The sequence below is a fragment of the Alligator mississippiensis genome, chromosome 5, assembly GCF_030867095.1.
Source record: "Alligator mississippiensis isolate rAllMis1 chromosome 5, rAllMis1, whole genome shotgun sequence".
Lineage (NCBI taxonomy): Eukaryota > Metazoa > Chordata > Crocodylia > Alligatoridae > Alligator > Alligator mississippiensis.
The window spans coordinates 203,337,361-203,351,120 of NC_081828.1; the positions used below are offsets into that span (position 1 = coordinate 203,337,361).

General features: G+C 40.9%; 2 protein-coding genes across 6 annotated transcripts in view; one reads left to right on the forward strand and one right to left on the reverse strand.

The window, feature by feature from the left end:
* LMBR1 (limb development membrane protein 1) overlaps window positions 1–11,819 on the forward strand; it is a 105,521-nt gene extending 93,702 nt beyond the window's left edge. For all 4 annotated transcript variants that reach the window (XM_006264387.4, XM_059729182.1, XM_059729184.1 and 1 more), the window contains one exon: window positions 4,661–11,819. In XM_006264387.4, the coding sequence (XP_006264449.1) occupies window positions 4,661–4,743 (83 nt within the window). In that variant the 3' untranslated portion in view covers window positions 4,744–11,819. The remainder of the gene's footprint in view (window positions 1–4,660) is intronic.
* A 774-nt stretch (window positions 11,820–12,593) lies between these two features.
* The window catches only part of RNF32 (ring finger protein 32), a 41,924-nt gene continuing 40,757 nt past the window's right edge, over window positions 12,594–13,760 (reverse strand). The window contains exon 9 of one of the 2 annotated variants that reach the window (XM_006264388.3): window positions 12,594–12,993. In XM_006264388.3, the coding sequence (XP_006264450.1) occupies window positions 12,754–12,993 (240 nt within the window). In that variant the 3' untranslated portion in view covers window positions 12,594–12,753. The remainder of the gene's footprint in view (window positions 12,994–13,760) is intronic. The other variant, XM_019498822.2, reaches the window with a different exon arrangement.

Sequence of the window (13,760 nt, forward strand, 5' to 3'; positions counted from 1 at the left end):
GAATGACGTCCCGGGATTTGCTTGAGAAGCATCTATGGATGCAAGCCAGCGTTTTGGTCGCTTTACTAGCCGCAGCATCGCATTGCAGGCTCATGTTCATCTTGTGGTCAATGATGACCCCCAAGTCTCTTTCTTCCATAGTGCTAACCAACATAGCACTGCCGAGCCTATAAGGATGCTGCGGGTTTTTTTTCCCAAGGTGGAGAACCTTGCATTTATCGGTGTTGAACACCATCAGATTCTCATCCGCCCACTTGCTGAGCCTGTCCAGGTCAGCCTGGATCATCCGCCTGTCTTCTGGTGTGGATGCTTTGCCCCAAAGTTTGGTGTCATCGGCGAACTTGGCCAGTCCGCTTCTGACTCCAGTGTCCACATCATTAATGAAGATGTTGAACAGTATGGGTCCAAGGACAGAGTCCTGGGGGACCCCACTGGTCACAGGACACCACGATGAGTGACTTCCATCAATTACTACCCTCTGGGTCCGACCCCGGAGCCAATTTTCCAGCCAGTGGATCGTGGGGGACCCAAGGCGACAATTGGCCAGTTTCTCCAAGAGACGATCATGGGACACCAGATCGAAGGCTTTTTTGAAGTCAAGATATATGACATTAATCTCATCTCCCTTGTCCAGGTGATAGGTCACCTGGTCGTAGAAGGAAATGAGATTGGTCAAGCAAGACCTACCCGCAACAAACCCGTGCTGGCTATCCCTTAAGATGTTGGCGTCGGCCAGTCCATTAAGGATGGCCTCCTTAATAAACTTTTCTAAGATCTTCCCCGGGATAGAAGTCAGGCTGATGGGCCTATAGTTAGCCGGATCCACTTTCCTCCCTTTCTTGAAGATAGGCACCACGTGGGCCTTCTTCCAGTCTTCGGGCACTACACCAGAGCGCCAAGAGTTTTGTAGTCTCCTTCCCCCTCGATGACTTCTGATGACTCTTCATCTGTGCCTGTCTCTGGCTGGCTGTCTCTCTGTGGTGTCACATCCTTCTGGGCCTTCTCCTAATTTTGTTTGTTCCCCCAAAACCAGGACTTGGCCCCCCTGGTGCTCTAGGGCCTTGTAGCTGGTATCACTTATGTTATGGGACAGTATGGTACATACTTCCTTAGTTCTCAGGTTGTTTTCTAGACTGTCCTTGCTGTGTTAGACAACCTGTCTGCCTGGAAGGCTATGATCCCATATTATGGCATTTCCCTCTCCCCCTCTCCCAGTTCTCAGGCTCAGTCCATTGGCCTTGTTGTGTCATCTGCTCTCAGGGCCATGAGAAGCTGTGCGTGTCAGACCCAAGCTCTTACAAATCAATTAACCCCTCCTGCCCATCTTGAACCCTTACAGTGCATATATCTATACCTATAAGCCAATTCCCAAAAAGGCAGATCTTTAAATACTGTTTCTAAGCCAAGGGCCCGAGCAGTACTCTTATACTCCTCCCTAGTCATTGTCCAAGTTTCCACTCCTTGTAAGTTTTTTGTGTTTTAGCTCATTGAAGAATTAAGCCGTGCTGGTCTTCTGTCATACTTGCTAGTCTTCCTACATGTCAGGATGGCTTGTTCCTGCACCCTCAGTAAAGTTTCTTTAAAATACAGCCAGCTTTCCTGGACTCCTTTCCTCCTCAGACTAGCCTCCCATGGCATCCTGCCCATCAGTTCCCTGTGCGAGTTGAAGTCTGCTTTTCTGAAGTCCAAGGTCCTTACTTTCCTTCATTCCTTTTCTTCAGGATCCTGAATTCAGTCATCTCGTGGTCGCTGTTGCCCAAGTTGTCATCCACTACTACATTCCCCACCAATTCTTCCCTGTTTGTGAGCAGCAGATCAGGAAGAGCCTGGCCCCTAGTTGGCGTCTTCAACACTTCTACCAGGAAGTTGTCCCCAACACTCTCCAAAAACTTCCTATATACATATAATATTTGTATTGATCTTTCAATTTTACATTAGGTAGGAACATTTTATCAAAAGAGGACCTCAAAGGTCACCTCATTTAACTGTTTTGCATTTTATTGCTTTTGATCACTATTGGAATGGTTGTGAACTTGGTTATTAAATAAGTAATGGAATGACTGATTGTAGTAGGCACATGATTGCTGTGCTAGCAGCATTGTGCCCTGCCTATTTGACTTTGCTATGCCAGGGTCTGCTCACCCCCCATGACTTGGTATTATCTGAGGTGTTACCTGGAGATAGAATCCAGTGGAATCCCTTAGACCCCAGGGATGCTGTTGGCACTTCTTCTGTGGGGCTTCTCCTCCCCATACACCCCACCCCTCTCCACTCGGGTGGTACGAACTTGGCCTAGGTGATACCTTGGCATGATGAAGGTACCGTATCGCTCCTGTATTAAGACCTGGTGTGTCAGCTGCCAACAGGGGTATGGTGGTGGCTTTGCAGGATGACAAAATGATAACTAAACCATACTTTAAAGCAAACAGTTGGGATGATGCAGTAGGCAGGGCAACGATGCCCACTGTTCCCAGTGCTTTGTCTCAGTCTCTGGGACTTCTCAAAATAGGGTTTGCCCAATTCTCAGCCCACCCCATGTCACGAGGGCCTCTGGGTTGAAACTGAGTCTTGACTGGCTAGCACCTGGCCATGTACCGAAGTGCCCTGTGTCTGCCTCCCCATAGTCCTAATTTTCCACAACCCTGAAAATCAATCAATAAAAATAGAATTAAATGCTTAAAATTAAACATCAATATTATCTGTTGACATTATAAAAAAAGAAAGTAAATTGATTTTTGCCAAGCCAAACTAACTAGATTGTGTACTAGTAGCACAGAGCTCTGTGTTGAGTGCTAAATCTGCCTGAGATTCAGGTTGTGTAGCTGGTGCTGAGCTTTGGGGTAGGGACAGACATTACACCTAAACCAGTTTAAGTGATCAGAAACTGGTTTATATCGGTAACAGAACAGATGTTCAGTGCACATAAACCAGTTTGAAAATGGCTGAAATAGGTTTGAGATGAACCTGGTTGAATGAGTATCAGACTTAACTGATTTTGGTCAAACTGGTTTATGCCATGTCTGTAGACCCCTGCTGGTTTAAATCAATCCAGACACTATCAGCATGATGCTTGGGCTGGTTGGAGCTCTCTGCTCCACAGCAGAGCTGGCTCTTCCCCTCTGCTCCCTGGCTGGAGCTTGGCAGAGACTGCAGGCTGCTCCTCCCCCTCCCCACTCCCTGCTAAGCAGGAATTCCCCCTCCCCTTTGCCTTGCTGAGATGTCTGTTTATTAGCTGGCAGACCACATGTTGGCTCTGGTCCCTGCTGTGACAAAGGCAGAATCAGCAGGTAGCTGATAATCTGGTCCCACTGCTGTTTTCTTAATGGGGTGATAAAAACTGAGTTAGGGATGATAAACACTAGTATCAATTCCCTGCTGGGCTAATCGGAGCATCCTGCCAGGGCCTGGCCATGTCCCCCCTCAGCTCAGTACAGTGTAAGGAAAGGGAGGGCTACTTTTGCACCCTGTGGCTTCTAGCCTGAGCCACTGCAGGCACATGCCTGCATTTCTGGAATGAAAAGGGAATGTCTATCCACCTCCAAACTGGTTCAAGCTTTGCAGGTTAGACTAACCTGCAAAGATTGAATGAATTGAGACTCAGGCTTTTTGAATGTCTTTCCCTAGCAGTCTGCTACTGTTGCCTGAGCTAGCTTAACACTAATTAGCTAAAACTTCAGGCTCTACAAATCCATATTTATATGACTACCAGTAGTCTTTTTCAAAAGAATCTTGGTCATTGACAGGCCTGAATTCCATGGGCACTTTTGGAAATTTAGCTCTTAAGGGCGTGTGTAGACAAAATGCGGCCCTAAATTGAAGCGGTGGGTTTTTAAAAACACTGCTTCAATTTAGGTCAAGTAAACCCCCATGTTGTGGCAGCAGCGGTAAGTAGCACCTGCCAGCAGGCACTCGGCTTGGGCAGTCCTGGGGGGCACTGCAGCTGTGGAGGGAAGCACTGGGCCTCTGTGCAAGTCAGGCAGGCAGACTCCAAGAGAAGAAAAAATCAGCAATTTTTTTTTTTTTTTTTGCCCCTTGGACGGAGCCTGCCTTCTTAGCCTGCTGCCAGGCTGCCTGCATGGTCTTTCTGCAAAGCCACGGAGCTGCACAGAGCACAGTGCTTCGCTCTGTGGCAGTAGGGCAGAAAACTAAAACTCCTTGGTGGAGTTTTAGTTTGCTGCGCCCCAAATCATTTAAGGCGCATTATGCTGCTGAATTTGCTACAGTGGCTAGAATTACTGCACAATACGCTGTCAACATGTGCAAACACCAACACCATTAAAGTGGTGCAAAAGCATTTAACTCGCTTTAAAGTGTTGTGCACACATGCCCCTCGTTTCGTCTACACATTGTCTTGGTCTCCTAAATCCATATTTAGGCTACTAAATTAGGCTCCTGTTTTTGAAAATGTTTTAGATTTGGGGGTATTAAACCCAGAATGATCATTGTCATCAAATTAAGTCTGGCCTGCTCAGCACAAGCCAGAATTTCCTGAATTCCTGGCTTAGCTTGCATTTCTAGGAAAACGTCTGTGTTCAGTAAATGTGAAAAACGGCACCTGGACTGGTTCGGATTAAGTACGCTTTTAACAGGCTTTTTATTAGGTAGCCTTACTTGTAAAATGAAAACTTTTCTGTTTTTCATTAACTGTAATATTTTGCAGGTTTGGATAAACTTCACCTGTCAAACAATGTAAGAGACTCAGAAACAAAGCCTGCTGCAAACGGGCATCAGAAAACACTGTGAGGAACGATCATCTTCAATCACTAGAGCTGAAAACTTCAACCTCATGACATTCCTGTTATCTCATCAACATATTTTTGTATAGATTTTACTTGTTGCTAATTTGGGTCCAAGCTTGTCTCCCTCTGGACACTGCTTCTGAGAAAACCTCGCTACTGCTGGTTCTACATGGGATTGTTTTTGGTTCATTTTGTTTACACCCCAAGCAGTTTATGCAGGAGGTGCCTTGAAGACTGAAAACTGAAGAGGATGAAAAGTTCCTGTTTTTGGATGTAGTTTCATGTTTCTAGATGTGATGTTCCACTACAGTGTGAAAAGCACAGTTCCTTGTGTATGCTATAAATACAGTGATAAAAAATAACTTTGAGTCTTCATAATAAGGGATGCATTTGAAACCCAGTATAACCCTACCTGGAATATTATTTACAGTAGATATGCTTTTCTGCTAAGAATATGGTAAGAGAAAGTGAAGTAATTTCCAGAGATGACTGTTGCTTTCATATGAGATCACTAAGTTGTTTATAGTCTGACATTGCGAAGCATTTTTCAGGGGCCAGCAATTTTAAGCTTCCTCTTCTTAGCTATATGTGACCGAAGACTACTTTATTTAGTGACCATTCGACAATATCTCATCAAGTTTAGCAAACCACAAGATAAATGTTCACTTCAGTGTTAAATCTGAGCTAAGAGTGCTTTGTAGAATGCTACACAGTTACCTTACTGGTATAGTTCTTAATCCTACAAATTAAGAAAAGTGTTGTGCCATAGTGGTCAGTCGCCATATAGAACAACACAGAATTTTACACGCACAGAATTGCTTATGTATTCCTTTTATTTGGAATCTGCACAAGTAGCAGTTAGTGGTTGCTTAGTAGGCTACAATTACACATAGTTGTAGCCTAAATGTTTTACTTGGAGTAAATTTATTTATCTGAATTGCATCTTGATAGCTGTACTGTTACGCAGAGGTACAACCCAATATTTCTCAACAATCTCTACAGTCTTTAGTTTCTCTTAGTATATGTGTGTGCATATATGCACATATATGTATGTATAGAAAATTAAATGCTTTATCCTACAGAAAAAACACAGGAAACTTAGTAAATAAACCCTATTTATTCAGTCATCTTAGTATGAGAATGCCAAAGGAAATGAATATGAAGTCCTCCAAGCAGTGCGTGACAAACCATAGGTTGCTATTAAACGATATACTTTTGGCTATAAACTATACACTATTTTTTGTTGGTGTAAAACTGAACTATGTCCACTGAGGTCTCTGGCCTTGCACTTAATTGAGCTGTGTCAACTAGTTTATATCTGGTCTGATTCTGAAGCAAAGTAGTCTTTTCTTACATTGGGTGTTTCTTATCTGCTGTCTTTGTGAGATGGTTCTGGGTTCTGGATTTGTGCTTAATGTAATGCATGTCATAGGGGTTTTCTGGAATACATCATAAGACAAACTCCAAAGAATATCACTTTCATGAATCTGCTTTTTCTGAATTGAAATGAGTCATAATGTAAATACTACTCAAGTCGAGTCCTAGCTATCATATCTCCTTTTCCTTTTTGTGAGTGTTAGTGTAATCAAAACTAAATTCCAGGCATACCTATTCCTAGGATGGTTATTGATACATTGTATAAAAGTCTAAAGGACAGTAAAATTGCTTGACTTTTTAAAGATTTAGAGGTATCTTACTATTGCTCAGATTTAACAGTGAGTTTTTTGGACTTCTTTCCCCACAAAGAAAAAATCCTGGTCACAAACGGGTATCTACAGTTAATTCCCTTAAAAATGAATATAGGTTTACAAGAAGATTTATCATTAAAGGCATTATTGATTTCTGCTGCCTGTTCAGAGCAGGTGGACTTAGATGCTAGAACTGTAGTGAAGGATAATAGGTGCATCTAGTGTTTTGCTTTTACAAGTTGATAGTACTGCCATGGTCTTACAAGTGTCTCCAGTGTCACTTGCAAACTGGTAGATAATGAAGTGTAGCTAGCTTTTTATAATGCGCATTCCAGGTTCCTATTATATTGTGATTTAAGATAGTTGCCAAAGTTTAAGTTAAAATTTTTGATTGGAATCCACTTCATGAAATTCTGTCTAAAGATGAAGTAAAAAGTTTTGTCTAAATTTTAGAGTGATGTCAGCATTCACATAGAAACTGATCAGACATTTTTTGAGAAGTGTTTCCTTTATCATAAGCTATCCAAGAACATTAGGAAAGATGGATCACAATCCATGCACGTGTGTGTTCCCAAAGATGGACTGTGATAATTAAACGCATTGGGTATAGGCAGTTCCCAGGGATAAGTACACATGCAAGTGCCAGTTTTCTGGCAAGACTTTCTCCCTCATCTTAGATTTCCTCTGCCTTCCAAAACAGAAGCTGAATTATATGTTGGTTGCACCTTTAATGGGTTCTGCTATGTATGTTAAAGAAATGTATTGGATCAGATAGATTACCAAAATGTAGACAGTATTGTAAAAGATTTTTACAGAAGATCAGTCTTCAAAGAAAATTGACATTGTCTTGTATAGCTGCTGACAGTGTTGGCTCTATCTATATTGTGACACTGTCTACATTTAAATGTCAGTTTAGCCCTGCAACTAGCATTCTGTATGCAAACCTTCTGACATACAGTACTCCTTTCAACTGTAAATGTGAAACCTAGGTCATGTATATTTTATGCACATACAGTCACCTAAGTAGAAGCAGTTGGTAATTCATGAATGGATATTGGCAATGCATTCCTAATATTTTTTGACTCGTGTAGAGTCTGATAGTCTATACCTTTTATATAGCTAATCTTGGTGACATCAACATCTGCCTCACTTATGAGGTAAAAGCAAAGAGATGCTTCCATCTTAAACTAGATATCAGAAACTTGACCAAAAATGTACGTGATGATGTCTTAAATGAGCCACCTCTTGGCTTTCTTCTGTGTTGGCAACACAGTATTTAATGCAATGGCAGAACTGTAATATGGTGGGATTTTTCAGTGTAAGCACATCTTTGGTACTTAACACTTTAAGCTATACGTTAAATTGTTGTGATTATGTTACTGTACAAGTAACAGTTTTTGGATATGTAGAAAACTTCATTTACCAATTTGTAATGTGGTGTTTATTTTTGGTCCTGTTTCCCCCAAATCTTTTACACAGTTGGCTGTTTTACAGTGTCATAAGAATTAAAGAGTTTAACAAAGAATTATTTCATGCTTTGGTCCAGAAGGTTGGTATTAAGTTTTAAATCATTTAGCAACTGGGGTATTAGTCATTCAAGCATATTGAAGCAGCTGGTAGTCGAAGCTATTTAGAGTGTCTAAAGTGTGCCCAGCACTGTACAAAACACCTGAGAAACCTAGAGTCTAAATCAAATGGGGAAATGACACTCTGAATTTACTGAATGTACATCACAATACACATGGGGAAATGGCTAAAGGTCAAACCTTCATGGTGAATTTTATATTACATTAGTGATTGTCCAGATGAGTCCCTGCCACTGGTCATATCAGTTATCAATTATTAGGTTGATGTCTTCCACATGGCATTTTGGAGAACCTAGAATATATAATGTTAGTCAGTTGCTTAAAAAACCCCAACAAAACAACCCTTGTAGCCCCAGGAATTTAAGGCCACTAGTTCTTCATTTGTACTTGAGTTTTCTTGAATGTTATAAATATAAACGGATATATTCTAGCCCAAATTGGCAAGAAGATTTTTCTTTGCAGAAGAATAGTGAGGGGGTGGATCTCTTATGGGCCATAAGGTCTTACTGTTAGTGTTTTATAAATAGCTTATCTTATTACACTGTACCAAGTACAAGGTTATCAGTGAATTCTTTCTTGTAATGTTTCCATGCACAATTGAAAATATCTGCTTTTAAATATACAGTAATTTTATCTGTATCGTCCTATCGTCCAAAGATTTTGGAAATGTAACATAGGCATTCCTGGATTTTTTTTAAAAGAAAGAATGATGTCTTACAGCCATCAGAGTTAGTTACAGAGGACTTTTTGGCAAGTAAGCCAGCATTTACAGAGACACAAACTAATTCATCCATTTAAGATTGCAGATCACGTGCTACAGGAGGAAATTCTGTTTTAGCAGTTGATGTTATCTGTGGCTCGTGAATATTGAATTTACTAAATTACTTTTGCAGTTACATGAATAGTAACTGAATTCATTTTTCAGGAAGTGTTTTCAAGTCCTGCTTTAAAGCACCACATTTAATAAGGAGGCTTGACTCAACAGCTGACATCCCATGGTGTCCTCATGCTGGCTACACGGCAAGTCAAGGTATCACCAGGTTAGGTCTGTCTTCAAGAAATGTGAATCCTTACTTTTTCCATCCCTGCTTCCTCAGCTACCTTTTTAAGTATGTTTCTAGCTACCATAGGAAGCTGTGGAACTCTGTTTGTCCATGTTGTGTCAGGGTTGCCAACTATCCATAAATCTACAGACCATCTGTTTTAAAAAAACAACACACACAACAAAACAAAACCAAAAAAAAACCCCCACCAGTAAAAAAAAAAAAAAAAACCTAAGAAACCATGAGCTTGATTGAAGATCCATCGTTTGAATGAGGCTGGATGCAAGTGTTTGAGTTTCGCTTAATGTTAAATTAAGATTTTCCCTGAGGCTACATGTTTATCCCTTCACCCCCTGTAGTAAGCAGCCCTGTTTCAATTGAACATTGCTTACAAGTGGGGAGGCTTGTTCAGTTTAAAACACACAATTAAAATTTATTTTCCCATGTTTCTGGATGTGGGTTTGAACCAGATTTAGGAAGTTGGTGTTAAACCCCTAAATTTGAACCTACCTCAAGTTACTGCCTCCAGGGCATGGCAGAAGGGTTACCTTTACATTATCTAAAACGTGTCAGTAAAAAACATTTGCAGATTGCCAGTGGGAAAAAAAGGGGGGGAGGAAGGTCTTTGGCAACCCTATTTGTGCATGTCCCACTCTTCACAGTCTAATTCAAGTGTCTTCACGTGTTTGGAGACTGTCCACCCTCCAACAGTCACTGGCAGATACCAACTGGGATTCTTGAACTGTGGTCGGTGAGCAGCTGGCTAAACTTCAGCGCTTCTGTTTCAGCTGCCAAACTTCAGTACAAAAGTACATTACTTACCTACTGTATGTTTCTGCGTGAGCAACTGCTGTTTGCCTCAGGGATGTTATGTGATTGTGAATGAGAGGGTCTCTGTAATAACAAATAGATGGGCACATTGTCACTGAGACAATCTCTTACGTGTTTTGTGTTTAAAGTGTAAGACTAATGTGCTTTTAGGAAGGAATAACCATCTTAAGGGGAGGTAAATTAGCATGGAAACTGACCTTCACGGCATCTACATACACATTAGTTAAAACAAGTTGTGTTTTGAAACATCCTGCATCCATTGAACTACTGCTGCCAGCAATATGAGCCGTTTCTACCCCATTCCATACTCAGTTGACCTTGAACATGGAGTTTTCATTTAGATCGGTAAAACTCTTTTAAGTCAGATGGTATTTTCTTATGGACCAGGCTTTGAGTTCTTTTGGCTGTCTTTTTCCTTTTCATATATGTAAGTATTTACCATTTTTCCAGTTACTGACCTCTCATCCATTGGCTTTGCAGTCAATATATATTATATTTTAATGTATGAATAAACAAAATGCAAAATAACTGACTCCAAATAGCGTATGATAACATTTGATCTGTCAGGGTAAACTGTTATTCTCCACTTTTGAAAAATATAGGTGTTTGATTTCAACAAAATTGTGCTGCAGAAAATTTCACAAATTATCGGTATATTATGTTATAATGTGTTTTATAGCACATTAGCTTGTTTTTGTTACAGGAATCTGCAAATTGTGAGAAAAATGCCTATGTATCTTGGAAGCAAAGCTTCTAAATTAAAAAATAGGAAACCTCAAATAGGATCTTTTACACTTTGTACATCTCTTACTGGCCTAAGCCATTATTCATTGATTGATCTCTCTCAATAGCCAGTTTCCAGTCATTTTTATCGACAATTCTTACATTTTTAGCTTTGACAGAATTCTTTATTGCAGAATAGGAAAGCTCCAGGTAGGCAACATGGCTGTAGTTTAATTCAGTCACTTCGCAGTTTTAGAGGTAAGATTTCAAGCCAATTGGTCTTACCTGGCATGGTTCCTGTTTCTTTGGAAAAAGAATGAATCTGTTTTTGGGTTGTGGATTTGAATTTTTAACCTGATAAAGTATATGCAAACCAAAATAGCACATGTAAGTTTTCCTTCACCTATGTGTGAGAGTTGAGCTAACTTCTGCATTCCCTCAGCAGGAAAAGCCATCCTTGAACTCCAGTGCTCTTGTCCTCACTAGACTTTTTAAGAAAGAAATGTCTTTGTGTTGAGTGGGAGTATGCCCAGGATTCAGATTGTCATTGGCATACTAATCACTGTCATCAAAATCTACTCTCAAGTGCAGCTAGATGACATGGCCAGTGTGTGCTACCTTGAATGATACTACAAGAAGTCTAGTGTAGGTTCAACCATGGAATTAAATGGACATTTTTCTCAGGCATATTCAGGCTTTTCTACTGCTGTGTTGTTAACTGAGGTCTCAACTTCCAGAAAGATTTACATCTATACTTCTAAGCACACATGTAGTCACATGGAGTTCAGTGGCATTAGTCATTTGTTTAAAGTAAGGCAAGGCTTTGTAAGAACAAGTTTTAGTTAACTTGAAAATGTCTGGTATGCAGGCACTTATCTTGGACCACCACAAATGTGACTGAAAAAAAATGCTCACTGTACTAGTTATGAAGACCTTTACTGGATGTGACTCTGCCTCACCAAGTCCTTCTTTGAATTAAATTTAGGTCATCTGAAAATGTGTGTTGTATACAATTTTCAGTTATGGCTACCTTGCAGTGTTACAAAACTATGCGAAAACAATTGCTTTTTTTTAGATGGTTTGAATTTTGGTGTATGAAAAGGAGTGGTAGTGGGTTTTTTTCTTTATTTGAAATGTCACATTTTTGTGTGTTTTGTAGCAACATTTTTAAAAAAATGTGTTTTCAATAAAGTTAAACTGTGATTAACACTTCTTTTGTCATTTGTATTAAAAACAGACTTTAACTCTGAAAGGCGTGGCACTACAGCAGTAATACCCAGGTATAGCACAAGTTTACCTCCACCCCACAGTGGGGTGGAGGCTTAATGTTTATAAAGTACTTTTGAGATCCTCTAGTAGAGTTCACTTAAAGATCAAGCTATCACGGAGCATGCTATCCTTCAGTTTCAGGCCATCATTTATTATGACACTGATCAAGGGATTTTAAGCTTTTCCCCAAAATTCAAGAGTAACAGCTGACAGGCCTTAAATGCATTTTGGTTTCCTTTCTAGAGGTGCAGGCTATGTTATTTGGCCACATGCTTTTAAGAAATTCCTGAACCCATTTTGTGTCTTTAACGAGTTATTGGTAGTACAGCCCCTTTTGAATGACTTTCTTGGCTTTTCCATTTGCCTACTGTTGATCTTGTGATACAACTGTAGTCCACTAAAGGGGAAGTGCACCTTAGCTAGTAAAAGGATCTGACAAACTTCAGCAACAGGCTTGGAGCCCCTGGTGGCAGCAGTAGCATGCACCTTCCTGTTTTCAACATCAGTTAATTGCAAATCCAGGCAGGGTTGTAGAAAGATCCCTCTAAATGAAAAAAAGAGCCATAGAAGCAAGTGTATATTGAGGATCTCTGGAAAAAGAAAAAGGGGTATTGAAGACAGTGGGAAAAGCTTGCTAGAAGGCCATTAAAGGAAAAAGCAGTTGGCTGACAATGATCATGGGGAAGCAGTGCATTTGAGGAACAGAAACAAAAATGCCTATTTAACTTTTATTTCTATGACCATCAGCACCCATTCAAAATGGGTTATTTTTATGCTCAAGATGCTGGTTCTGACAAAGATCAAATCTGTGTAATACAGGCCCTCATCAAATCAATTAAATTATGTGATTCATTCTGAGATTTTTACAAGTTTATCAACATTCAAGAATTTTCTTTTGATAACAAGAGCGGCATAAAGGACAAATATGCCTTTCTCCTAAGGAAAAGTCTTCAAATGTTTGAAGGCATGTATGGTGGAACATATGTGAACAGGAGAGCAGAACAGTCTGTCGTGTAAACTGATCGTTGCTGTTGTCAGAAAATATGCCTGGAGGATGAGCATGATGAAGTGGCATAATACAGATAGGACACTCAAATATCTCTTGCCGAAATGCCTGAGAGAAATGGGAAATAAATTAGTTACTGCAGATAAGGGATGGGCAAAATACGGCCCGCGGGCCAGATCCAGCCCATGGAGCCCTGAGAAAAGTATAAATCTTCTACGTGCCCCAGCAGCTTGTCAAAGCTGACAGAGGTAGGGGCAGTAGGACCTGGGGGGGAGCCTCAGCAGGACTGAACGGCCCAGCCCACCCTCAGCCATTTCCCTGCTTCCTGCCCTTGCCCTGCTCCAGCACCATGTGGTTGCTCCCCACCGGTACGGGGGAGGGCAGAGACGACGTGTGTGTTTTTCATAGACCGAGTCTGACACACACACACCACCATGCAGCCACATCCCCTTGCACTGCCATACATGCAAACCTTGACAAGCCCCATACTCACCCCATACCCCGCGTATCCACACACATGCTCCCTCACCCCACATACCCACAATTCCACAGCCCCCACAAACCTATACCCACCTCCCACAATATTCAAGAGTAAGACTTCATTTTAAGCTATTGTACAATCATCTTTATGTACACTACACAAATGCATGTAAATCAGGACAAAAATATTTTTTTGAAATGAGATTAATGAAAGCTGTAAATATTTGCTTTTTAGAATATAATGTGGTATTTTTTTTGGTTCTGAAATGGCAAAACCCCTTGGTAAAAGAAGTACTTCTGGGGGCAAGGGGAGAGACTGGTGGCAGAGGTCAGGGGTTAGGGGGTGGGACTCCTAGTCACAAGATGGTGACCAGGGGCGGGGCATCTGTAAAGGG